This window comes from Manis javanica, chromosome 15 (genome assembly GCF_040802235.1).
Source record: "Manis javanica isolate MJ-LG chromosome 15, MJ_LKY, whole genome shotgun sequence".
NCBI lineage: Eukaryota > Metazoa > Chordata > Mammalia > Pholidota > Manidae > Manis > Manis javanica.
Genome location: NC_133170.1, coordinates 82,176,293 through 82,202,388, shown reverse-complemented (window position 1 = coordinate 82,202,388; position 26,096 = coordinate 82,176,293). Strand labels below are relative to the sequence as shown.

At 50.6% G+C, this 26,096-nt stretch overlaps 1 protein-coding gene across 6 annotated transcripts in view; it reads left to right on the top strand.

Annotated features, from left to right (window-relative positions):
• Positions 1-26,096, top strand: part of ASCC2 (activating signal cointegrator 1 complex subunit 2) — a 34,532-nt gene that overhangs the window by 5,839 nt on the left and 2,597 nt on the right. For 5 of the 6 annotated variants that reach the window (XM_036993298.2, XM_073223395.1, XM_073223393.1 and 2 more), the window contains 15 exons: positions 3,538-3,696; positions 4,061-4,231; positions 5,219-5,348; positions 9,604-9,671; positions 10,618-10,728; positions 11,837-11,949; positions 15,222-15,296; positions 15,615-15,722; positions 15,964-16,032; positions 16,235-16,309; positions 17,622-17,799; positions 19,236-19,450; positions 20,275-20,394; positions 25,300-25,504; positions 25,592-25,722. In XM_036993298.2, coding sequence (XP_036849193.2) covers positions 3,538-3,696; positions 4,061-4,231; positions 5,219-5,348; positions 9,604-9,671; positions 10,618-10,728; positions 11,837-11,949; positions 15,222-15,296; positions 15,615-15,722; positions 15,964-16,032; positions 16,235-16,309; positions 17,622-17,799; positions 19,236-19,450; positions 20,275-20,394; positions 25,300-25,504; positions 25,592-25,722 — 1,928 coding nt within the window. The remainder of the gene's footprint in view (positions 1-3,537; positions 3,697-4,060; positions 4,232-5,218; positions 5,349-9,603; positions 9,672-10,617; positions 10,729-11,836; positions 11,950-15,221; positions 15,297-15,614; positions 15,723-15,963; positions 16,033-16,234; positions 16,310-17,621; positions 17,800-19,235; positions 19,451-20,274; positions 20,395-25,299; positions 25,505-25,591; positions 25,723-26,096) is intronic. The other variant, XM_017677426.3, reaches the window with a different exon arrangement.

Here is a 26,096-nt window from a genome sequence, read left to right as displayed (position 1 = left end):
AGGGGAGTGGACCTGGTAGAAGGACCCAAATGTATCGTCCTGGAGTATTGAGAGAGCCTGACTTCTACACCAACCACCAGTCCCTTCGGGTGGAAGCACTGTTGAAGAGTTAAAAGAGCATGGGTTTTGTGTTAAGTCTCACATGTACTTGGTGGTATGACTTTGAACGAGTTCCTTAACCTCCCTAAGCCTCACGATCAAAAAGGATAATAACAGAACCAGCTCTGTAAGGTGGTTTTGAGGATTAAATAAGACATCCATGAGTTAGCAGTATCCTAGAGCATAGCAGGCCTTCCATAGTGATGGTGATGACAACAGTGACGGGGACAGAGTTGAACAGGGGTAGGGTGGGAAGAGGGACAAGCTGAGGGAGACAGCTGCCTGATCGAGGAGCAGTCTTGTTGGTCATGCTGTAAGAGAAGCAGGCCACTGGAAGCTCCTGAAAGGTCGTCCTGAGATCTGTACCCACCATATAATTGTCTTTTTAGTGCCAACATGGGGCAAAAAGATCTCTAGCCAAGGGGTAGCCATCAGGCTGCCTTTGCAGAGTGAAAGGTGAGGCTAATGTATTAGGTAGCTGCTGCGCACAGCACATACTTAGCGCTCTTAGAAATCCCAGAGAAATAAAAATAAAGTCTTGGGCCAGAATGGGTGAGTGAGCTCTTGAGGAAGACAACTCTTGTAAGTGGAGCATCTGGAGAATAGTGCAGATGTTTTCTTCTGAAGATAAATGCAACAGAAGTTTGATGGGCAGAAAATGTTCAGAAAGCATCACAGAACAAGTGGGATCTAAGCCAGGTTTTAAGGGTGGAAGATAGAGCTGGGGTCTGTTGCTCCCTGCCAAGTCTCCCATGGCCCCCATGACCTACAAAATAACATCTCCACTCCTGAGCTTGGCATTCAGGGTCCTTCAAAGACCTTGGCAGGTCTGGTCCTCGATTACCTCCATTCATTCCTTTGTCCAGCCAGCAAATGTGTATGGAGCATCTGCTTGCTACCAGGCACTGTTCTAGGGACTAGGAATGTCGTGGTGAGCAAGGCTCAGTCTGCCTCCGGAGACCTCCAGGCTGGTGGGAGAGACAGAGAACACAGGTCTCTCTTTTTATGTAACTTTATTGGGGTATCACTGAAGGACAATAAACTGCACATATTTAAGGTATTCAGTCTGATTGGTGTTGACATCTGTATACATCCATGAAACCATCACCACAATCAGGATAACATCACCACTCCCAAACATTTCCTTATGCCTTCTGTAATCCATCCTTTCCTCTCTCTCCATCCACAGCAACCACTGATCTAAAAACAGTGTTGATAGAATTCACCAAGTGCTACAGTTGGAGAAGCAGAGTGCAGGGGGAGCCCAGGTGACCCTCTAATCTAATCAGGCATGGGAGCTGGGGAGACCTCCTGGAGAAAATGAGGTCAAAAGCACAGGCAGTGAGACAGATGGCCCGTGCGGACTAGAGGCCTTTTACTAGGTCTGTGAGACGTGTAAGCTTTGGTTCAGATCCTGCCTGTCTTGACTCCTTAGTCCTGCGACCTTGGCGGACTTCCTGAACCTTGCTGAGTCTTTGTTTCTTCCTCTGTAAAATGGGGAGAATACTCCCTTTAATAGCTGTTGTAGGTTAAAAAAAAAGAACAGCAGGCTGTGGGATGTACCTACTCAGCAGCCAGCACAGGGCAGGTCCTCATTCAGTGGTGACTTTTATTATCATTCTAGTTTTGCTCTTTCTTTTTTTTATGTTTTTATTTTGGTATCATTAATCTATAATTACATGAGGAACATTATGTTTAGTAGACTACCCCCATCACCAAGTCCCCCCACATACAGTTTTGCTCTTTCTAAATCCATTTCCCACCACCCAGTACCATCTGTGCCTCTTTTTAATGGCCCCTTTTTATGCCTCCATGAAAATACTGTTTCTTCTCATCCTCTAAGACCCAGCTCAGATGCTGCCTGCTCTGGGAAGCTGTGTCTGTCCTCCCAGCACAGTTCATCACCTTTTGCACTGACACGGTCCCTCTGCCAGGTTTGAGCTTCACTTCCTCTTTTTTTGATGACTTAGATGTGCATTTTTCCCTTTGGAGCATGGACTCTGAGCACATGCTGTTCTTCATGTGCCCCACCACACCTGGCATGGTAGGGTGCCAGTAAATGCTTATAGGATTGCAAGGAAGGTAGAATCTTGGGGCAAGGGGTGATGTTGGGGAAGTGGGGAGCAGTGAGTAGCCTGGCCCAAGAAGTGACCTAAGAGGTGAGATGTCAACAAATAAAGGGATGGGGTCGAGCTTAGAAATCAAGGAGATGAATTGAGGCCCCAGACAGTAGTTTTGACCTGTGTCAGTCAGCAAGATTGCTTTTTCAGAAGATTAGGACCTGAAACACCACTGTATAAATTCTGATGTAAATGGGAGGGCTCCTGAAGACCCCCTGTGGAATCCTTGCAGGACTCAAAGACTCCAGTTTGAAAACGCATTAGGCAGTAGGGAGGCATGGGTGGTTCTCAAGGCGACTGACCAGTCAGCCATCATTTTCCTGTCCCCCTGGACAGCAGACCTGGAAGTGGGTGGACTGTGATTGATAACAGCTGAGATGTTGCCTGGCCTTCCTCCTATTACCACTTGCCCTGGAGAAAGCAGCCCTTATGTAGTCAGAGGAGAAAACTGAGCTCATCATCTCTTCTTTATGGTGAACAAAGTAAGGTTTGTTCGTGGCAAAGTAAGGGCTGGAAGAGAGAACGTGTGTTGCTAAGCCAAGACCTGCAGTTACTTGATTAGCATCTTTTCTTTAAAAAAAAATTACTGAGGCTTTTTTTCAATTGTAAAAAAGGATATAGCAGAATACATACAGTATGATGCTGTCTGTAGGAAAGATGAAATCAGATCTAAAATACCTTATAGGGGTATATTTTAGCATAAATGCTTAGGAAAGTTCTTGGAGAACACCCACCCGATTGTGAATGGTCACCTCTGGGAGGACATGGGGACCGGGAACGTGGTCCCAGGCGACTCACCTTCTCTGTTGTGTTGTAAGTTTTTGAAAGAAATGATAATCATGTCTCACTTGTATGATTAACAATTAATTTTGAAAGCAAAACCTGTTCATTTTTTAAAATTGGAGAATAAGTCATAATCCCCCCACCAGAGAAGACCACTGTTAGCTTTGGGGTGATGTCTCCCCACCCCACTTTTTTTAAAACCTGTACTAGTGTGTGACTGTGGTGAATATATATAGTTTTTTAAAACCCCAAAAACTGATCATATTAAATAGAGAGGTTTGTATCCTGCTTTCTCTTTCCTTAACCTTTCCCCATGTCATTAAATATTCCCCCCAAAACATGGTTTTTAACACCCGCCTACTGTTCTTGAATGCAACCAAGACTCTTTTGTTAGAGACACTTGGTTCTTTATGCTTAAAAGCTCCTTGGAGGGTCACTGGTTGGAACAGCCAAGTGTTGTCATTGCTGTGGGTTGGCAAATGGGCCCTTGCTGACTAACCTCTGCCACGGTAACACGTGGTTTTTGGATCCATAGCGTCCGGAGCAGAAGGCAGACCGGTATTTTGTGTTATACAAACCGCCCCCTAAAGACAACATTCCCGCCCTAGTGGAGGAGTACCTGGAACGCGCCACCTTCGTAGCCAATGACCTCGACTGGCTCCTGGCCTTGCCTCACGATAAATTCTGGTGCCAGGTAACATTCTGTCAAAATTAATGCTAAGACAAGCACATGACATGCCCCTGGTTGGTTGCTTTGTTGTTTTTCTCCCCCTTGGCGATGCTTTTCTCTCTAGTTCTTACACTGGATCCTTAGCAGCAAATTGTGGTTTGGATTGCTCTGTCTTGTATCACACAATCTTAGTGATGTGTACACAACATCACTTCCAGTGTGTCAGTTTTAGAAACTTGTGTGTAGCCTTCGGCTTATTCATACCTCCTCCGTCCCGTGGGGTTGGAGTGTTTGCCACAGACCAGGGCTGAAGGGCCATGAGCCTCTGCAGTCCACGCCCAAGCCCTGGCGCCTGGGTAACGTTCTTCTCCTCTGTTGCCTGACTTAGGTTATCTTCGACGAGACCCTGCAGAAGTGCCTGGACTCCTACCTGCGCTATGTGCCCCGAAAGTTCGATGAGTGGGTGGCCCCAGCCCCTGAGGTTGTTGACATGGAGAGATGCCTCCATCGAAGTGTTTTTCTCACCTTCCTCCGCATGTCCACTCACAAGGAATCCAAAGTAAGCCCCTGATCCCGTGACAGGTTGCCACCTGACACCCAGCACCTCTGTGCTGGACTCCCCGCCCCTGGGAAGAAAGGCTCTGGAAGTATTGAGTTTCTTCTTTGTCTCCCCTCGGCCTTTATTCCCCTGGCTGGGAAGAAATCTCTGCCGCCTCCCTTCTCCCTTAACTCACCCGGGTCAGCTGCATTACACCCAGGGTTTTCATCAATGGGAGCCGAGGGCCCTTTGCCAGCTGACTCGTGACTGTGCCTTTTCTCGTGCGTCAGAGGGTGAAAACATTGATTCTGATTTTTAAAAGGAACTTGTATGTGCTTCTAAAAACCTTTATTCCCCCACCCCCAATTAAATAACATTGTCTCTAAACAGCTCAAACATTACAGAAGCGTTTTGTAGCTAGTGAAAACCACCCACAAAATCCCCTCCTGAATAACCACTGTTGTGATGCGTATCTTCAGGGAATGATTTTCCTTTCAGTGTGTGTTTGTGTGTGTGTATTTTTACAATAGGGTCTTGCCTTTTTTTGTTTTTTAACTTTTTAAACTTTTAACTTTTTTTAACTTCTGTTGAATGAAAATTTTCAAACATACACAAGTATAATGAATCCATGTACTCATCATCCAGCTTCAACAATTACCATTATTTTGTTGATCTTATTTTCTCTCCCCTCCTGAGTTTTCTTTTCTCTTGGGGTATTTTAGAACATTCCCAAACATCATAGTCATTTACCTGTAAATATTTTTAAATGAATCCCCAATTAACTGTTTTATAGTATACTTTTGCTTCTTTTTACATTAAAATGAGGAATGGTTATTGCTCTGCATGAGGCTCAGCCATGTCCCTAGTGTGGATGGACCTGCATTCATTAGCCAGTCCCCCATGGATGGACCTGAAGGTGGTGTCTTGTGAGTTTGCTATTATTTTACAATGCAGGTGCTTTGTAAAGTTAAAGATCCTCTTCTCCTTTCTTTCTGCATGGTTCCTTAGGATCACTTCATCTCCCCCTCTGCATTTGGAGAAATCCTTTACGACAACTTCCTGTTTGACATCCCAAAGATCTTGGACCTCTGCGTGCTCTTTGGAAAAGGCAACTCGCCATTGCTCCAGAAGATGATAGGTGTGTAGGGTGCGGGCCTGGAGGGATGCACAGAGGCAGCCCTCACATGCCAAATTAGAGGTTCCAAAGGCACCACCTAGGTGAGTTCAGGAGGATTCAGAGCAGCAGAGCGACTGGTCCCTGGAAGTGATATAACAGATGTGTGTAACTCTGCAAGAAGTGCCTGGTGGGCAGTGGGGGAATTCAGACAAGGATGTGTACCACACAGGTGCTCAGATGTCTTGGAGTCTTAGTATTAGGCCATGTGTCAAACAGTTGAATGAGTGGGGAAGCTTGCTTCAGCAATGAGAGTAGGAAGGGCAGGGATAGCCTTTGTTTGAGTGCTCACTGGGGGGGCCTGTCACTCTGCTGAACGTTCCTCATATGTTTTCTTCTCAATTGATCCTCACAGCAGCCTTGTGACAGTGCTGTGATCATCCCCATGTACAGATAAGGAAACTGAGGTTACCACATAAGGGACTTACCTAAGAGGCCATGACTAATAGGTGACCACGCTGAGATTTACGTCACTTAGGCCCGACTCTCAGGCTCTTGCTCTTCGCAATTCCCTGCCTCAGGGATGATGGTGCTCGCCTCAAAAATGTCATGATTTGCATCGCTGCTGAGAGCAGATGGGGGCAGAGTTCAGAAAGGACTCTTGGGTTGTGAAAGGACCTACGTCAGCAATTGGATCCCATCGGGGCAGTGGGCTGAGGATTCAGTCAGACATGGAAGCTTTGTTAGGGTGCTGCGGAGGGAACAATGCTCCAGCGGGTTCCTCTTTGAATCACAGCTCATGGCATTGGGCCCGGCACACAGGCGCTCACCCTGTACTTCCACCCGTCAGTCCTCCTCACCCTGACTGTAGGCACAGTCTTCAGACACCCAGTTAAAGAGCTGACTTATCCCTTGAAACGGTTTCCTTCCTTCTTTCTTTTTTTCCACTAATAGTAAGGGTAAAAAATGTTAATATAGAAAATTTCAGGAGAATATGAAGTATAAAGAAGCTGGGAAGCAGCTATCAAATTCCTGCAGCCAGAGACAATCATTTGGTGATTATTTCCTTCCAGCCTTTTCTCTGTATTTTTTAAAAACAAATTAGAGCATAATGTATAATTTTGCATTCAACCTTTTCATTGGAACAACTTCTGGTTTCTAATTCAAATCTAATTATTACCTGGCCATCAGTTCATTTGTTTTATTTTCCTAGGGAAAGACCCGAAATAATTTTACGGTAGGTTGAGAGGAAGGGGTGAGTAAGCAAAAGCAGACATGATTCTTGTTAGAGAAACAATTAATAGGCTGGTTTGGCTCGAGTGGAGCATTCCAGGAGGGCGGCAGCAGGAGACGGCGAGGGGAAGCTGGGGCCCGGCAGGGAGGGCTCCTTCCCAGGCGTTAGCGCTTGGAAAGTGGTGTTGCTTGGTGGCTAAGACAGGCTCTAGAGTTAAACTATTCACACCCCAGCTCTGTTCTAGGCTCGGTCACTTTGACCAAGTCAGCCACTGTAAGCCTCAGTTTTCTCATCTGAAGAATAGGAAGACGTGATCTACCTAGCTGGCAGGCTGGCTGTGGGGATCAAACCTGAGGTGGTGCTCGGCACAGTGCCTGGCATGTACAGGCACTTGGTAAGTGTGACCTCTTATAGTGATAAGACTGTGGGAGCCTCTGGAAGCTTGGAGCAGGGCAAGGAGCCATCTGTAACATGGTTAATCTGGTAGCACGTGGGTCGGGGGAGTGGTGACAGGAGGCTGCAGAGAAAGCTAGTGCTTCCTCGTGGGTGGGAAGGCAAGAGCCTGGTGGGGCTGCAGAGCTGAAAAGGACATCCCAGAGGCAGAATAAAGCAGGGTTTCGTGAGGTCAGCAGGATGGAGAAGACTTAATGATTCTGGTGTCCTTGACAGAAAACTGGTGTCATTGCAGAAAAGGGCCTTTGGGAGATGGAGGGAATGAGGTGTACGTAAGTGGAGGCAAGGTCAGCTTTAGATCTGCCAGGTGTGAGACGGCCGTGCAGATCCAGAGGGAGATGATGTCTGGTCTCGGGTGCAGGAGGGCGCGGGTGGAGCAACGCAGCTCTGCCTCTGCTGGAGTTCCTCCTCTTCTGTCACTGATTCCTTTGAAAATCAGATGAAAGCTTGTCTCAAGAAAAACATGCCACCTTACAGATTCTGAGGTGTTCTAGAAGGCACAGCAAGAGGCAGCCTCCACTTTCTCTACCGCAGAAGCCCTTGAGCAAAGCATGTCAGCTGTAAGGGGGTCAACGGGAAGAGAGGGAGGGAGCACGGGGACTGGCCCGTTGTCCTGTGGCAGAACCCCAGGCTTTATGCTGCCCCAGCCTCCACATCCCCGTCCTACTTTTTTTTTAAACTTCAAGGCTGGTATTGTGAACTGGCAAGTGCACTTGTGAAAGCGGGGCCTTTCAGTTAGACTCTTAGAGCCAGTTTGCCAAAGCAGGAGTGCATCAGGCCTCGGCCTTCTCAAGGACCGCACTGGTCTCTGGCAAAAACGTCCGCTCACCCTGGGTTTCTGAACTGCTGTAGTCCGAGAAGGGATATGTCAAAGGTTGTCATTGCTGTCTCTTACTTTTAAATTATTTCCTTAAGAGATCACAAGGCAGATCTTCACCATTATGGGAATCAGATAAAGGAAAGAGACTCCGAGGATCCCAAGGGTAGATTGTGAAATGTGATCTATTTTAAGGCTCACAAAGCATCCCTGTTACTTAGGCGTAAGCACTGGAAAGATTAGGAGAGAGGGCCTTACTCTGTGCCAGGTGGCTGGGGTGTGGTGGGGACACCATGTGGCCCTGGGAGTGATGGCAGGAGACCTGCTCCTGGTGCCTGGGTCAGGTGCCCGGAGCAGGTGGTACCTGCCTTATGGTGGACTCAGCTCTGGGAGGTCACTCCAGGCCCGACTTTACAAAATTAGAGGGAGGAGGCAGGGCTTGTTCTCTGAGGCTAAGGATGGTGTGAGGGAGGAATACAGTGTGGGGTATGGCGAGAGGGTGGCTGGAGGTGCTGGCAGGGGCCAGACCTCACAGGGCCCCTTGCGCCTGGTCAAGAGTTCAGATTTGACCTTGAGGATACCAGTAGGAGGGTTTCATGAAGAAGGGCAGAGGTTGGTGGGGAGGCAGCTCATCACTCTTGCCTGTCAGGAGAAGGAGAAGGAGAATGTGGGCACAGATGGTCAGGGAGCACCTTCACAGGCTGAAGGATCAGCACCCACCTGGAGGTGGGAGGCGCTGAGCAAACTTGTGCTGATAAAACTCAGCTTTCTGGAATCAGGGAAGGAAGTTGTATCCAGGAAAGTGTTTTCAGAAAGCCCAGCCACCCAGTGACTTTTTTCTCACCTAGCCCCACCTGGCCTTTGCCTTCATTCATTTTCAGATCATCTGGGAGGGACGAGCATGGCAGGGTTTTCATCAAACCGAGACAGACCTGCCCCCAAACAAAGGACACCTAGAATTCAGATCATCCTGACAGTCAGCCAACCGTAGATGCTAGGAGTGTCGTGGGATGAAGAACGCTGGAGGTTCTGAAGGGTGTTGGCATTTTGCTTTGTCACGTAGCCCAGCTAGCTGTGACCTTCCCTCCCTCACCATTGGGGCATCCAGAACCCTTGGTTTCTGTTCATTTACCGTGTGCTGAGAACTACACACTGCCAGCAGTGGTGCCTGAAGGGTAGTAAACACTCAGAGAGGAGCTTCGTTTTTAGGAACAACTGCAAGTACGTGGTAAATCTGCTCCCAAGTCTCTCTCAGGCCTCTCACATTGGGAAAGGATGGATTAGTATGGCTAGCATATTCAAAAGCAGAGGGTAAGAGAATTTCCAGAGAAATTTCTCCCTAGAGCCTCCTGGCAAGAATCCTGGACTGTAGCATCAGGTTTCTTGAGCAAAGAGATCGTGTCTCCTAATTTTCCTAAATGAGTACCTCCCACTTCAAAGCCAATGCTGTCATACAAGGCACCTTGCCCAAGTATCATCACTCCCTGGGGACGTCAGGGCAAGCTCGTTTGACCAGGTCAGGTCTTTTATGTAATTTGTTAGGCAGAGGTACTTAAAAGGTTAAATTTTACTGAACAAGGTCCCTCCCCAACCCTGGGGAAGTTTCTAGGCTGGGCCAAAGCTTTGTGCCAGCAGGGCCTGGGGCCAGGACTGCTCTAAGTGCAGATGAGCTTAGAAAAGGGGAAAAAGGTCGCAGAACATTCTGGTAACCATTTGTAATGTGTCCTCTCCACTCCCACCCTCTTCCCAATTCTACCTTTCTCTTCTCTTTTCAGGAAACATCTTTATCCAGCAGCCAAGTTACTATAATGACCTCGATGAAACCATGCCCACCATCCTTCAGGTACCAGCTCCCCACCCTGCCCAGGGGAGGGCAAAATTGGGAGGCAGACCCCTTCCCCAACCTAATGGCATTCATCGACTCCTGGAAGAGCCCAGGAGAAATGTTCACTCCCCACCCATTTCTAGCCCCATCTGCAGATGTTTCTGTGTCCCACCCCGTACCATACCCTTTCAGTTTCGCCCCTTTCCCCTCTTGAAGAGAACTAAACTCCAGGGGCTGGTCAGCACTCACACAGAAAGAACCTGCTTTGCATTTTGTGCTGTTTGCCAACAGCCATGTGCTCCTAAGGATACCCCTCTACTAGACCTGTTTCTCAAATAAGGGCTTTATAACCTGATGAAATGATTTTACAAAATAATAATGTTCATTGTAAAAAAAATTAGAACATATAAAAAAACAGAAAGAGGAGGATTAATATTCCCCCATAACTCCACCACCAAGAGATTCAACTATGCACAGTACCTTTTAGGATAGTCACAAGCTAACGTGCTTAAAGAAGGCACAATTAGTTAAAGATTTATGTAATTTTACTATGGCCTCTCTTTTTCCCTCACTGCTGATTTGTCTCATTCTGTATAGTCGAATAAAATAATTGCTATCTCCAGGGGATCCAAAACCACATTATATATTGCTGAAATTGTATCTTAAATATACTTTACCATACACTTGGCCAGCCTATCCAGTCAGATAATATCTGCAGGGTTGATTCTAGGAGCTTTACATATGTTTTGTCTTTTTAATCCTCACCAGGATCCTGTAAGAACACCCTGTCATCCCCATTTTAGAGAGTTTCCACTCTGACCCCACCCTCTGAGGTCATTGTCTCAGCTGGTATCTTGGGAACACTGGTGTATATTCCAAAGATTCCAGGGCAGTTTTCAGATCACCCATCCCTGGTCGCAAGACAGCCATCCTCACTGTAGGAGTCACCTCTTATGTTTCACAGGTTTTCAGCAATATACTCCAGCACTGTGGTTTGCAAGGGGACGGGGCCAGCACCACACCCCAGAAGCTCGAGGAGAGGGGTCGCTTGACCCCCAGCGATATGCCTCTCCTGGTGAGGTTGCCCTTTAGCCCCGCCTCTTTCTGGCTAATAGAGGACCAAGCAGCTTCTTCCCCTGCTCACAACCCCATTCCCTAACTCAGTAAGCAGCTATTCCCACCATACAAGCTTACAGCATTTCAGCAGGCTTCCATTTTTCTCTGGGAGCTTCATTTAAGGAGTTGTAGAAAGAACAGGGAGCTGGAATTCGGAGGATGGGGGCTTAATCTTAGTTCATCTCTACAAGATCATCTGTGTGTTATTCATTGAGCCATTCATTTGTTCCATGAGTTTGCAGTGAGGAGCCCCTGCATATGTTGGGCCTTGGAGGTAAGGCAGTAGGCACAACAGACATGATGCCTGCTATCATGGAACTTAGAGTCTGATGGGGATGACAGGCAGAAGGTAAATATTTAAGGAGATTGGGCATGTGTCAGGCCTTGTGCTAAGCCCCAGAGATAGAGCAGGAAGGAGGCAGCTGTGAGCTGCCTTCCTGGAGCTTGCGATCTCGTGGGAGCTTAGGACCTCGAGATACTAAACAAATGTTTCAGCAAGAGGCCCTCCAAGAGCCGTGGGAGCAAGTCATTTTAATCCTCTGAACCTCAGTTTCCTTATCGGCAAGATGGAGATCCTGACAGCTGCTCAGCCTACTTTTTAAAGTTGTCATGAGAATCAGAAAAAGTGTATCAGATAACCATTCCATGTTATATATACACCCTCTTCAAAATGTAAGAAAAGTGTGGGCTTGATATTCTCGTCCTCAATGGGATGTATTTTCTGTGTGGGGGGACCGTAGGCATCATCTTTAGATTCAGGGGTTGATTCTCCTTTAGTTTAGAAGAGAATTGTGTTATCCTAGGGCTAGAAGTAACCCTAAAGATTACTGGGTGTGCACCCATTGGACTACAGTAGCAAGACCTGAGTCTTAGGGAGGTTGAGTGTCTTGCCCAGATTATGCTCCTAGAGATGGACCACAGGTGTTGCCCAAACTCCAGTTTTCTCTTCTTTCAATGAGGCATCTGCCTGTTGGGGACCCCAGGCTTTGTCAGCTTTGTGTCAGACCCTTTGCAGAGCTGTGTATGGGGAAGGGGGAGAATAATGCAGTGCTTTCTTTTGGCAACAGGAATTAAAGGACATTGTTCTTTACCTTTGTGATGCCAGCACCACGCTCTGGGCCTTTCTGGGTGTCTTCCCTTTGGCTTGCCGGACCTTCCAGAAGCATGACTTCTGTTACAGGTACAGTGGTAGTTCTGGCTGTTGAAGTAGAAGTTCTAGTTCACATCCTCATTCAACAAATACTTACTGGATTCTTAGAACGTGCCAGGCCCTCCTCCCCTCCTCTAGCCTGGTGTTACAGCATGAAGAAGACAGATAAGTCTCCGCTTGTGTGGTTCCTGCATTTTAAAAGCATTCTCATCTTTGACTAAAAACAGGGTAGGGAAGGAAAAAACACCAGCCAAGAATAAGGCAGTTCCAATTCAGTTCTGTTTTGTTTCAAATCCCCTGTCAGGCACAAGGGAGTAACAGACCATAAGAAGCGGTCTGGAGACTGTAGCCCCCAGCCCAGGGGAGAGCACACGCAGAGAGACAATGAGATATGCTCACATGTGGGGCTGGCTATTGTGGCCACACATTATGAAGTGCCCTGGGAACAGGAGGGAGGCAGATTTCTGTCTGGTAAAATAAGAGAGGGTTTCATGGTGACACTTAAATGAGATCTGCAAGAATGAGCAAGAACCTTCCAGACAGAAAGATTGCAGTGGTGGGAAGGGCATTCCAGGCAGCAGGCGCAGGGAAAGTTTGAGGGCCTACAGTGTGTTCTGGGGAGAGCCAGGAAATGGAGGGGGATATGAGATGGGGGTAGGGGGAGACTGGGACAGCAGGAAATGGAAAAGGTAACAGAAAGAGACAGCTCCGGGGATGGTGGGAGAAGTCAGATGCTGAGGAGCTTTGAATGCACTGGCAGGGAGTGGGGCCCTTATTCTGGAGGCAGGGGCCTCTGGAAGCTTTTATCCAAAGAAGTCATAGAAAGATCCTGTTGGGATGAAGAAGATGTAGAGGAGGATACGTGGCAGGGAGGGAGACCCTCTGTCCACTTACCACCATGAGTATCTGTCTGTTCCTTGTGCAGTGAGAAAGTGGTACACGGCCTGGGCTGGTAACTTGCATGTTGCCTGGCAACAGTAGGGGGTACCTGTTCTCAGTGGCCTCTGGCCATTGCTCTTGCCAGGCATCTCTCCCCACTGTTCAAAGGAGTTTCTGGGAGCTGCCAGGTCCAGCCAGCCAGCCAGCCGTCCACTCAGTCACTTACTTGCCCATTCAAGAAAACATTTATCTAGTGCTGCCATGTGCCAGAGGTGGCAGCTGGTGCTCTGGATCTCCCCAGCTCGTGAAAATCTGACATTAGAACTGATCAGCCTCCCAGAAGGTGTTAGAATAAAGTGCTGGTCAACACCATTCCCCAGAAGAAAGGGGTCAGGATGGGACCGTAGCTGTCTCCTTTTTAAAAAGGTATCTTCTCTCACGGTAAATGTGAATGCATGTAGGAAATGTGGAAAAATGCCAAAAGGTAGGATGTTAAAGTCACTATGATAGATAATACTCTTAGATGTTTGTACCCTGCTTATTTTCACTTATCATAGGCATTGTCCCGTTTTGCTAAAGCATCTTCCCAAATGTGGCAGATTGCTTTGGAAAGGGGCTTTGGAGATAGGAGGTAAGTTTTAGTTTTAGGAGCACTGACTCTCTTACAAGGGGCAGCGGGTGTGGGGAACAGCTCCACCCCTCAGAGGGTGAGGAGGAAGAAAGGAAAACACTTGACTGTAAGTGACACTACCTTTGACCCAAAACAGCCTGGGACTTGCCCAGCCTGTTCAGGCTGTGCTAGAGGCCAGGAACACCCACTGAGCAAATGCAGCAACTTGGGTTTTTCTCCAGAGCCCTCTGGAAGGAGTTACAGTCGCCAGGCAGCTCTTTAACAAATCCCTCTCTTAATAACCTCTCCTTCCTCTCAGATACACTCAGGTATATTTGAGTATCTCTCTCCCTGTCCTTTAATCTTATGAATGAGTAATACATTCATATGGTTCAGCATTTACAAGGCTTAAAATATATGATGAAAATTCTTCCTCTCCCACTCCCCTGGTTTTATTCCTCACACAACCATTTTTGTTAGTTTCTTGTGGAACTTTCCAGAGAGATGCATATAAATGTGTGTACAAATAAATATAATACAAGCAAAATGTACATATCACCCCTTCCCCTTTTAAGTCTAATGCTGGCATATTTTCAGTGCTGTGTGTACTGTCTGCATTTTATTTTTAAACTTAATGTATACATTATCAGTGCATAAAGCACTCTCAATCTTTGGCATGGCTGGATAGAATTGCATTGTATTGTACAGATTCCAGACCCCATAGATGGACCTTTAGGGTTTTTTTTCAGTTATTTGCTATTACAGAAAAAAATGCTACAAAGAATAACTTTGCACACACATCATTTTGCACCTTTGCAAGTATATCTGAGGAATAAATTCCTAGAAGCGTAATTGCAAGAATGGATGGCTTGTGCATTTTTTAGTTTTCATAGATCTCACCAAGTCACCCTCCTGTTGGGACAAATAGGGGTTGCTCTAACTTGCTCTTCCACCAGCAATGCATCCTGGCGACCCCTGAATCTGGGTGAAACTGCCCTCTCTGACTCCTTGTAGGTACCATGCCATGGGACTAATAAGGCCTGCCTCTTTTGGCCTGATTACCTCTGCTACATATGACACTATACTAGCATAGAATTTGCCCATCAATTGACAGACGAGTGCCTACAGAGTACCTGCTACAAATTCAGCACCATCCTAAACACTTAGGCCACAGTTCGGCTTTAGGAAGCCTAAGACATCCAGAGGAAGAACCACCACAGAGGAGAGGCGGCTGCATTTCGAGGTGTATGGACGACATGTTCTGAGAGCTGTGCGTCTAGTTCTGGGAAGGAGTGATCACATGGGTGGACGTGATCAGGAAGCTGGTGGCCGGGATGCAGAGTCTGAATCTGAACTGGGAAGGGGTGAGTGTGAGGTGTGAGGTTGCCAAGGTGAGAAACAAGTCAGCTGCTCTGTGCCAGCGGTGGCTCTCCCTGCAGTTAGGGTTTCATGTCACAGGAGGTAGGGAGCAAGAAAAAAGGGAGACCTTGTGTTTGTTTCTCACACCTCAGAAAGTCCTGGGTGGCCCTCTTGTTGCTCTGTTAGAATGAGCCTGTCTGGCCTTGGCTTCCTGTCTGAAAGGGGGACATAGCTACAGGTTACTTCCTGTGATGCTCTTTGTGGGACCAGCCACAACGGGCCAATCTGGGGTGAGCCTGGAGAAGAGCCAGGGTGGTCCTAGGAGAAAACTGTTGTGGTGGTGATTTAGGAGCAAGAAATGGACCTTCCCGCTCCCATGGGTTTGCTTTGCTTTTTCTGCCGAAGTGTGTATTTATGAACTAATCCAGCCTTTTACCCATGTGTGCCTCCACAGGCTAGCCTCCTTTTATGAAATAGCAATTCCCGAACTGGAGTCTGCAATTAAGAAGAGGAGGCTTGAAGATAGCAAGTGAGACAGGACAAAACTTGGTGTTACTGTGGGAAAGAGGGGCCCCGAGCATGGACCCTGCCTTCCCTGGCCTTCAGCATCCCCATCTCTAAGAAAAGGGGTGGGACCGAGGCCCGTGCAGCTTTAGCTTGTGTGTCCCTACCCAGTAGCCTCCTGGCCCCTGCATTTAAGCCTTTTCCTCTCAGCTGTCCCTCCAAGCTTTTTTGTGGGGGAGGGTCGTGGGGCTGGGGGACACACCTGCAAATACCGGGAATAAGCTCCCTGGTGCCTTTGTGTCTCCCAGATCTCTATTTCTCTTCTCTCTCTGGGCCTTCAAAGGCTGCTAGGTGACCTGTGGCAGAGGCTGTCCCATTCCAGGAAGAAGCTACTGGAGATTTTTCACATCCTCATGAACCAAATCTGCCTTCTCCCTGTCCTAGAAAGCAGGTAAGCCCTGGGAGCCCCTGCCCAGGTGGGAGGCCACCTTCCCAATCCGAGCAGTGGCATTTCCTTCATTTCCTCTGCTGCTCCCCTGCTCTGGGGTTGCTGAGAAGAGATGAGAAACCAAGAACAATGCCTCTCTCCTCCAACTGGCCAGAGGCCTGACGGGATCAGGACAGGCAGGCAGGGAAGGGGGCTGCAAATAATTTGCATCACGTGAGTCGTCTTCCCTGGTGTCTTGTTCTAGCTGTGACAACATTCATGGCTTCATCGAAGAGTTCCTTCAGATCTTCAGTTCCCTGCTGCAGGAGAAGAGGTGAGTACGGCTGGGCTGGGACCAGCAGTGGCCTGCCCACCAGTCCCCAGGAGGCCTTCTGTACCAGAGCTGCTGCCATATGCTCACCACGGCCTACAGTTCTGGAATTTTGGTTGGGCAGCAGGCACGGGGAATGGGCTGCAGCAGACCAGTGTCCCTGTGGCCCCAGCCTTGTGCCTCCTGTCTGCTCTCTGCCCCCCAGGTTCCTCCGGGACTATGACGCACTCTCCCCTGTGGCCGATGATGTCAGCTTGCTGCAGCAGGCCTCATCAGTCTTGTATCCTTCCAGCGCAGCCAGTGGGATGGGGCCCGGCCCGGTCAGGCTGGAGATGGGCTGCTAGAGCCCAGAGAGGAGGAAGGAGGGTGAGCCCCCAAACACACTGGTCAGCCAAGGCCGCAGCCCCTGTTTTTAGAGGAGCTAGGTACAGTCCTGCTTTTTCTAGATGTTTACTGAGTATCTAGGCCTGTGTGACCCAGATGGACTCAGCCCCGCCCTCACGGACCACACTGTGGGAGGGGGAACGGATAGGCCAAAAGGCAGTTGGAGTGTCCTATGGGAGAGATTCCGAGGGCAGGGAAACCAAGGGAGGCACCTGATCCACCAGAGCTCGGGGCAGAGCTATCAGAGAAAGGTGATGTCCAAGCTGAGGGCAGAAGGACCAGGATATGACCAAGCCCAGAGCTAAGTGTTCCCAGTGGACAGAGGACAGAGAACAGCCCATCTGAGGAGCCCGCATTCGTGTAGATGGCAGGGTGGGGCCTAAGGAAAGGGGTCTAGTGGAGGGGCTCCCAGCTGAGCCGGGACCCAGAGGACCTGCATGGCTCTGGATTGACCAAAACTGAAAAGTCCTGCGAGCACTGGGGTGTCATGGAAGAGTGTGAAGAGTAACGGAGTTAGTTTTATACTGTGGAGAAGCCCCACCTGGCACAAGGAGAACGGACTGGCCTGGGACCTCCCTGAGGCCACAGGCTGGTGAGAATGCTGTTACTGGCATGCGAGCATGGCCCGTCGGGGTCTGGATTAGAAGTGGATGAGGGGATCTAGGGCAACTTCTGGATGTCTGGCTTTGCAGTGCCCGGGGTGATGGAGGGAGGAAGGACAGGGAAGAAGGTCCGGTGGACCGTTTTGGTGGCTGGGGTAGGTTGCTTGGTCCTGCCTCAGAAACACCCTGTGGCCCCCCCAGCCTTTGCGGAAAGCCCTCAGCTGGCTGGAGAGGAAACCCGGGTCAGTGCCCCCATCAGGCCCTCCTCCTAAGGGTCAGTACTGAGGTTAGCAGCAGCCAGCTCATCCTAATGCCACGTCCCAGGATGCTCTGATGCCAGCCCCTGGCCCTGTCTTTACCCAGAGCTGCTTCCTGCTGTATTTCCAGCAGGTACTGGGTTTTGAGGCCAGTGTGGCAGTGGTCTGACATGTTTCTGCTCACAGCCCAGGTGCCCACGATGCCCACTGGGTGTAGTCCAGACAGCCCCTGGCAGGAGCCACATGGTCAGATGTTGAGGAGGGATCAAGAAATTAGGCTGCTTCAGAGCTGAGGAGGCAGAAAAGGCTGTAGCATCTGAGAGAGAGACACCTTAACATGTCCTTGCAGGGACGAGACACGGACAGCCTACATCCTCCAAGCGGTCGAGAGTGCATGGGAAGGGGTGGGCCGACAGAAAGCCACAGATGCAAAAGATCCATCGGTGGCCAAGGATCCAAATGGGGTCTTGGCAGCGGCAGAGCCAGTCAGCGGATTGTCACCACATCCAGAGAACTTGGAGCAAGAGGTGTGTGTCTGGAACAGCGCTTTCCCCTGCTTCCCCTGCCCCCCATCTGAGAGGCCAGGGCAGTGGGGAACCTCCCTTCTTTGTTTCTGCTCTCAGAGCAAAAAGTTCCTTTTGGAACTGGCAGTCTCGAGCTGCTGATCAGCTCCATGCTGCCTCTAGGAAGGGCATGCTGGCCTGGGCGCCAGGCAAGAGCATGTCACTTAAGCTGTCAGGCTTGTTTGCCCTCTAGGAAGTGAGGCCATGGAGCTTGTTCCCTGTGCAGCCCTTGCTGGAGCTCTCCTCTGCACAGATCACCGTGCAGCTGCTTTGGTCCCAGCCGGGAGCAATGCCTGGTCTCCCTGCTGGGCCTTCCCGAAGCCCCTCCAGAGGACTGCAGGGCTCTGCTAAGCAAGGCGGCAAGCCTCTGATCCGGGGCTCTCTCCGCAGGCTTCCCCAGAACCCGCCAAGGCTGTGCCTGCACTGACGGGCCAGTGCGCCCAGCACTCTTCCCTGCTCTGTTGGAGGCAGCATGACATGGGGATTAAGACCACATAGTCTCGGGTCAGGCAGCTCAGGGATGCGTCCTGGTTCTGCCACTCACCAACTGTGTGGCCTAGGCGTGTCACTCACTCCAGGCCTTGGTCCCTCATCAGTAAGGGGGCATGGTCCCTGTCCCGGCTGTCGTGACGCTGGCATTCCCGCGGCGGCGGCGGGGAGTGCTCTGAGCCTGAGCCCTCCTGCTCTTTTAACAGACACTTTTCTTCTTCCTGTTGGACCTCAGGCCCCGTGACTGTCGCAGGGCCTTGGAGAATTACAGCCCCTCTGCCTTGTCCCACCCTGTTCCCCATTTGGCTTCTTACCTGAGACATGGAGGGTTTGTATTGTTTTTTTGATTTGAGAATCTCCTGAAATGAAAAGCCTAACAAAATTAAGCCACATCAAGCAGGATATAGACTGAATCCCCTTTGGTGAAAAGAATGTAATTATAGGAGAGCGTCTCCACAGTCCAGGCCCGGCGGTTGTCGTTCTCCTCCAACGTCAGCCATCAGCTTGTCAGAGCCAGGACAGGACCTTGGTTTGTAGAAGCCATGGCCGTTTATAGGGTACCAAGTCCACGCCGGGCCCAGTGCTCAGTGCTTTATGTCCATTAGCTCTTTGAACTATTTAAAACAACCCCATAAGGTAGGTGGTAACATGCCCGTTTCGTAAGGAAAACCTGAGGTTCAGAGAATGGAGGCGACCTGCCTAGTCACATGGCCAAGAGTAGCTCATCCAGTAAGTTGTTGAGCCCCCTTTTCACAGGGCAGACTTGAGTCACGTGGCTGAGGTCCTGCAGCCAGGAGAGCAGAGCCAGGACTCAGACCAGGTCCTCTGAATACCTCGTGCTGTTTGGGGCCTGTTGCCTTATCCCCCACCCAGCCTAGCCTTCCCCTCGGTTACACCAGCTCTCTCCACAGTGCATGGGTGCAGCTGCGGCCCTGGGGCCCCCCGTGGGTGGTGTGGAGCTGGACTCGCTCATCTCCCAAGTGAAGGACCTGCTGCCAGACCTTGGTGAGGGCTTCATCCTGGCCTGCCTGGAGCACTACAGCTACGAGCCGGAGCAGGTGATCAACAACATCCTGGAGGAGCGGCTGGCCCCCGCCCTCAGCCAGCTGGACCGCACCCTGGACAGGTGGGAGGAGGCTCATGGCACCCCCACTGCCTCTGGGGGCCCTTTCTGGGCCTTTTCTTAGCTCCCCTGACTCCCACTCTTCCTTCCCTCGTGTACCAGGACTCAGCTTGCTCTCCCTTCCCCCCAGCAGCGTTTCCCAACCATTTAAATTGATGTCCTCTAGGCCCCCAAGAGGTTCTCACATGCCCCCTCCAGGGCAGAGACTGTGCACATCCCTGCTGCACCTTGTGGGAAGGCTGACTAGAGCATGGGCTGTGGCAAAGGGGTTGCTGGCTTGTCCCGTCACTGCCACCTTCCCAGGAGATGCCAAGGGAAGATGGCCAAAGCTTCTCACTTCCTTCACATCTACCCTTTCTGAGTTTGGCCCTGCTTCCCTGCAGGCCTGTTGGGCAGCAGGAATGAGTGCATGATTGGGTGTTTCTTCCACAAACAAATGTCTATCGAATGAATGAATGAAAAGTTAGCTCTGCCTTTGGCCAAATTCTTCTGCCTCTGAGCCCATTTTACAGGTGTGGGGTCTGAGGCACAGAGAGGTTGAGTGACCTGTGGGGACCTATCTTATAGGGCTGTTGTGAGCATTAAATGAGGGAGGGAACTTTTAAGAAAATCTGTATGAATGGCACATGGGACTGAGGGGGAGCTTGGTGTGTGGTGTGGCTGCACAGCCAGGTAGGCGCCCAGTAGGGCAGGTGATCAGATGGTGTCTGAGGTGTGGTGGTTGAAGGGGAGCAGAGAATCTGATAGATGTCACATGGTAGGGGAAATGGCTCAGGCAGGCATCAGCTGGCAAGTCTCCCTTACACTGATTTCTCTGCTGCCCCCAGACAGATAAAGCCAGACCCAACGCCCCTGCTGACATCTCGTCACAACATCTTCCAGAACGATGAGTTTGACGTGTTCAGCAGAGACTCAGTGGACATGAGCCGCGTGCTCAAGGGCAAGAGGTGAGTGCAGTGGACTGCGGCGTGCCAGGCACCATGACTGCAAGTGCAGCAAGTAAGTCAAGAAAAATGAAGGGCTCTGTCTGTATGAGACTGGCCTGAGTTTTGGCCAAGGGCTCCCGAAGGCAGCCAAGGGCCTGTGTGCCCCTAGCAGGCAAGGGTAGGGTTCTTTAATGACTATGCTTTCGGTTCTAACTGCATAGCATGGTTTTTAGTGAATCCTCCTTGTTGATAGCAAAACGTCAGAGGAGTCCAAACTATCTCCCTCTTTCCTTTTATGTCTTTGGATGTTTTGGTCATCAAATCTCTGGATGGTAGAGCTAGGCAGTGCTTCCCAGAATCTTGACCTGATTTTCTCCATTCTAGGACAAAATGGGAAAATTAAGGACTGTACCGAGTGAGCTTTTCAGAAGGCGAACACATTGCATTTTAAGGCCTTTTTGCTTATTTCTTGTTTATGTCCTTCCTACTTTCATGGCATCGAAAAGTCCATTCATAATTCATTCATTCAATAAGTATTTTCTCAGTGCTTACAGCATTCTAGGCCTGGGTATATGAGGTGCTGGGGATATAATGGGGAGTAAAACATGCATGACCCCTGCCCATGTGGAGTTTGTGCTGATCAGTTCATCAGACAAGCAATGTCAAGTTGCAAATAGAGCAAGCGTCATAAGGTGAAGGTGTGCGGACTTCTGAGCCTCCGGTAGGGGCTTCAGTCCAGGCAGGAAGGCTCCTCTGAGGAAATTACATGGAACCAAGAATGGAAGGGTCAATTCTGCAAAGCGGGGAAGGGGAAGCTTTCCAAATGGAGTGGACAGCAGTGGCAGTGGCCCTGAGGCTGCAGGGAGCATGGTGAGGGTCCCTTGAGCCAACCCATCTTGTGTTTTGGAAAAATCGGCAGGCTCTGGGATGGAGATGCATTGGAGGGCGCAGGGGTCAGTAACAATGGTAGAGAGAACGGCATATTGGAGAATGCCAAAATACGACGTTGACAACATTATGCTCATCCCCCAAAGTTCTCCCAGTTGGTATTGGTTCATGAATCCAGAAATCTGTGAACAGCCAGGTAAGTACAGCCTGCCTTTTTTCCCCATCATATAGCTGGAGATGGTGAGGTTCAGAGGTAGGCAGGCCTGCCTCGTTCTTATAAGCAGCCCAGTGGCACAGTTGCAAGCTGCTGCTTGGGGAGGGCCTTGTGCTATTCCCCAGGGATGTCCAGTGCTGGGAACTTGGCTGACTGAGGGCTTGGGGAGTGAGCACAAGGCAGCTATAAAGCCCATCTAGCTGGCTGGACAGGAGGCAACTGTAAACCGCTTAGTCACACACATTGCGACATCCCCGGGTCCCAGGCCAGGGATGTCACCCTGCGTCAGTGGCCACTGTTTCAGGCCAGAATGACCCTCTGCAGTTCCTACTGTGGGGAGAGGGGCCGATGAGGAGGGCTGTGCCCTGCTCCAGGCTGCTAGGCAGAGACTGGCTGGGAAATGTTTACTGAACTCATTGTGCTGGGTAGCCCAGAGACTGGGGATTGCAAAGAGGCAAAGCCTCCATTCATGTGTTCACTATTCATTTATTTATTCAGCAAATATTTATTAAGCGTTTTACTAGTGCCAGATCCTGTGCTAGACACTAGGGAGACAAGGTAAACAGGATGCCCAGGCCTCACCCTCAAATGGTACAGAGCCCATGGTAAGGCCTCAGACCATTAAACAAGCAGCAACACAGTATGAGAGGTGCTAGGATGGGGCAAACAGGACCTCCACGGGGACACCTGTCCTGACCTGGGCAGGGTAGAGGGGCAGTTCCCTCAGGGAGCACATAGAAATTAGCACAGGCTGGTCACATTTGAGTTAAAATATGTGTGTTATTTAATCAGATGGGGTACACTCAGTGGCTCAAGTAATAGGGTGATGTGTTCTATCGCATGTTGGGAGTTGTCGGGTAGGCGGTCTGGGCTTGGTTCGCCAGTACTGAGGCCACATCATCAAGGTACCTTTTTCCATTTCTTGGAGCTGGGTCCCTCAAGGCCACCGGGTGGCTGCAGCTGTTTCAGCTGTGCCCTCCGGAAATGACAGTGCCAAGAGGAAGTCGGGACCGGGTCTTAGAGACCAAGAAACCTTTCCCAAAAGTCTTCAGATTCCCCTCCCATCTTAATGGGGACCTGAGGCACAGAGGTGAGGTACAGGGCTCCAGGAGAAGGCAGGGAGGGTGAAAGCCCTGAACAAAATGAGAGTCTGTGAGAGTGGGGGTGAGGTGGCGGGTGGGCAGAACCTAGGCTCATGTGTGGAGGTGTAGCCTATCTACATGAAGGAGGTGATGTCTAGGAGAAGGTCAGGTTCTAACTCCTTTGGACTGAATAGTGGTACCCTGTAAAATAAGTATTTGTCCTCAAAAAAGTTTCTATGGCCAAAAATTCCTGTGCCTCTGCTTCTTGGAAAGTCACAGAGTACATTAGTGCACTAAAGGCTCTGACAAGTCCTGCAGTAAAAGAAATAGAATTCACTTCGTTGAGCCCAGTGGGTGCCATGTTCACTTCTAGTCATCATCTTTCATCCTCGCATCATCCCTGGGAGGCAGAACTAAGACTTGACAGGGATAAGGGACTTGCCAGTAGTCACACCGTTGAGGAAGTAGCTGGCAGACCATGAGAAGGTTGCTCTGCCTCTATGGATTCCCTGATTCCTCACCTGGAAAAGGAGGGGTTTATTGCCTCTGAAAACACTTTAGAAGTTCAAAGGTAGGAGTCACCCCTCTAAGGGCCAATTTGAGCTGGGCCTTGAAGCATAGGTTAGAGGAAGAGCGAGGGGAAGGGTGGCTGGGCTTCAGGGACGTCCCGGGCTTGCTTGTCTCACAGGAGGCCAAGGAAACAGCCTGCTCCAAAGAAGTCTCTGAAGCCCCTGTTGCCTGTATTTCCAGACATGGCTGATGTTCTGGCCTTCAGGCGGATCTTCTGGCTGGTTCTACCTCTGGTTTTTCTTTTCCTCTCTGGCTCCAAATGATGTCAGAAGCCAAAGCCCCACCTCCTTGGATGGGGTGCCCAGGGGGCCAGGCTCACTGTCCCTGTGTCCTCTCCACCCCTCCTTTACCTGGCGTGGGTGGGCAGCATCTGAAGGCTTCTCTGCCTGGCCCTGCCAGAGAGCCCCATAACAAAAGGCCACATGGTGGGAAGGAACTGCCCTGCCAACCAGAACTGAGGGCTGCATGGACCAGGAGCCATGGGATGGGCCAGAAAGGACAGTGACACCTCTCATTCATCCTTGGTCCCTTGGCCCAGCATAGGCCTTGGCACCTGGACAGGCCCTCAGGAAACATGTTGAATGAATGGATGTGCTCCTTCCAGTGGCACCAGCTACCTGCACAAGCTTGGGCCCCTTTCACTTGCTCTCTGCCTCTTTCCTCTCCAGCCCCCCACAGGCACAGGCTTCCTTTCCTGGTATGATATAAAAGATTCCTGTGGACCGAGAAGTCTCCCTGGTCTACATCAGACATCCACCTTCCCTCCCCACCCGCGAGCCTGCATTACCGTTTCTCCAGACCCCAACCTAGAGCCCCTGAGCCAGAGTTCATTTCATGGTGGCTGCCATTTGCCTATCTGTCACCGTTACTGGACTGTGAGTTCCATGAGGACAGAGCCATCTTACTCTTTTCTGAATCATTTCCCAGCTCAGCCTAGTGCCCTACCGGCACATAGTAGCCCCTTAGTAAAGACTGTTGAAGGAAGCCAAATCCTATAACCCGCCCCACTGGGGGCTGCAGTCCTGCCCTGCCCCAGGCTTTCAGGCAGACAGCCTGACAGACCCAGGCGCCTGCCCCTCCCTATATCAGAAGTCAGTTAATAGGTTTTTATGGAAGCTGGGTATGACTTTGTGTATCTTTCTTTTTTTGCTCCCCTACCCTTGATGCATTCCAGAAACCTGATTTCACAGTTAAGCTGGATTTTCTTGCCTGGCATCTCATATTGATTTTCCCCTGCAGGGCTAGAAACTACATTCCACAGTCGTCTGTGTGTCTGACAAGCCAGGTTTTTCTAACAGATTTGCAAAGCCATAAGTCAAGGGGCCTGAGTCCCCACTGCGGCTGGACTAGGGCTCACTGCGATCCTAAGCCCATCCTCCCCTTCCCTCCACTGTACCCAAGTCATGACAGGCCTTGACCTTTCAGACTTTTTTCCCGTGCAATCTGACATGGATGGTTGTAGAACAGATAGAAGGCCACTGTGGTGAAGCAGAGGTGAGAGGAAACAGCCAGGACCCCTCCTTGCCCTACATACCCAAGAGGTTCCCTAGAGGTCACCTGGGCTCAGTAAGAAAGCCCAAGGACTCTTTCTTAAATCTGTGTTTGTTTTAAAAGATTCACATAAGCCCAGGCCCCTCCTAGGAGTAACCATTGCTATTTGGTGGGGGGCTCACTAGCCCCGTCTCTGTGCGGGCACAGACCTAGATCCGCACGCGCCCACAGGAGCAGAGAGGTGGTGTGGCCTGCTTCCTGCTCTCTCTTCCCATGGGGTCATGCTGTCGGCATTTTTCTGTAGCTTGCTTTTTGCCTCTGGAATAAGTCTTGGAATTCTTCTCTGTCAGCACAGATAAATCGATGTCTCTCTGTAATACAGATGTGGCACATCATTTGGCCATTTTACTCCTGGTGGACATTAGTTGCTTTCCATTTTTCACTGTTACAAACAATGCTGAGAAGAAAATCCCCAATCAGATCTTTGTGTGCATGGCCGCATTCCTCTAGGGTGGGCACCTAGAGGGGGAATTTCCTGGCTGAAGGGTGGGCATGTTTTACATGTTAACAGCTGCTCCTGATGCCCTCCAGAGTGGCTGGCCTGGTCACTCGGGCCCCAGCCGTGGTGAGTCCCGCCCTTCCCACCCCAGCCCATGCTTGATATTGGTTGTCTCCATGCAGGCCTGAGTCGGGGAGAAGGGAGCCGTGGTCTCTCTGGACCCTCCCACCCCACAGCCTTCAAAGCCTGATGGTTTTCTTTCCCCTCTTCTCGATGTTGCCTCTGGCTGCCAGGAAGGAGGAGAACACGCGGAGCCTGCTGAATGACAAGCGGGAGGTGGCAGCGCAGCGGCAGCGCTACGAACAGTACAGCGTGGTGGTGGAGGAGGTGGGTGTCCCGAGGCCCCTGGGCCAGTACTGGGCGGGGGACACTGCCAGCCCCTGGGCCCCTCCGACCCACGCTTGTGCCGTTCAGGTGCTGCTGCAGCCAGGTGAGAGCCTGTCTTCCCTGGGTGGCGACTATGAGGACGAGTACGATGACACATACGATGGCAACCAGGTGGGCGCCAACGACGCCGACTCGGATGACGAGCTCATCAGCCGCAGGTGAGGCCACAGCAGGGCTGAGGGTGAGCGCTGGGGCAGAGTGGCCCTTCCGTGGCCTCTGGGGTACACAGATGGGGAAGCCAAGGCCCCGATCACGCGAGCAAAGGCAGTGGGAGAACCAGGGTCCAAACCCGGGCCTCCTGACCCCTCGTCCAGAGCTGCCACCCCCGCCAGCCAGGTGGTCCGGCCCCCCTGAGTGGGGCGGCCTGTTTGGTTTCATGCAGGACTCGTACTGTCTGCTTCTTGATTGCTCCCCGTGCAGTGTTAGGGGGGATCCCCAGTACAGATGAAAGCAGAGCTCCTAACCAGAGAGGCCTGGGGCCCCCCAGCGCAGCCTCCAGACGCTGGGGCCCTCAAGGAGTCTGGGGGCCAGA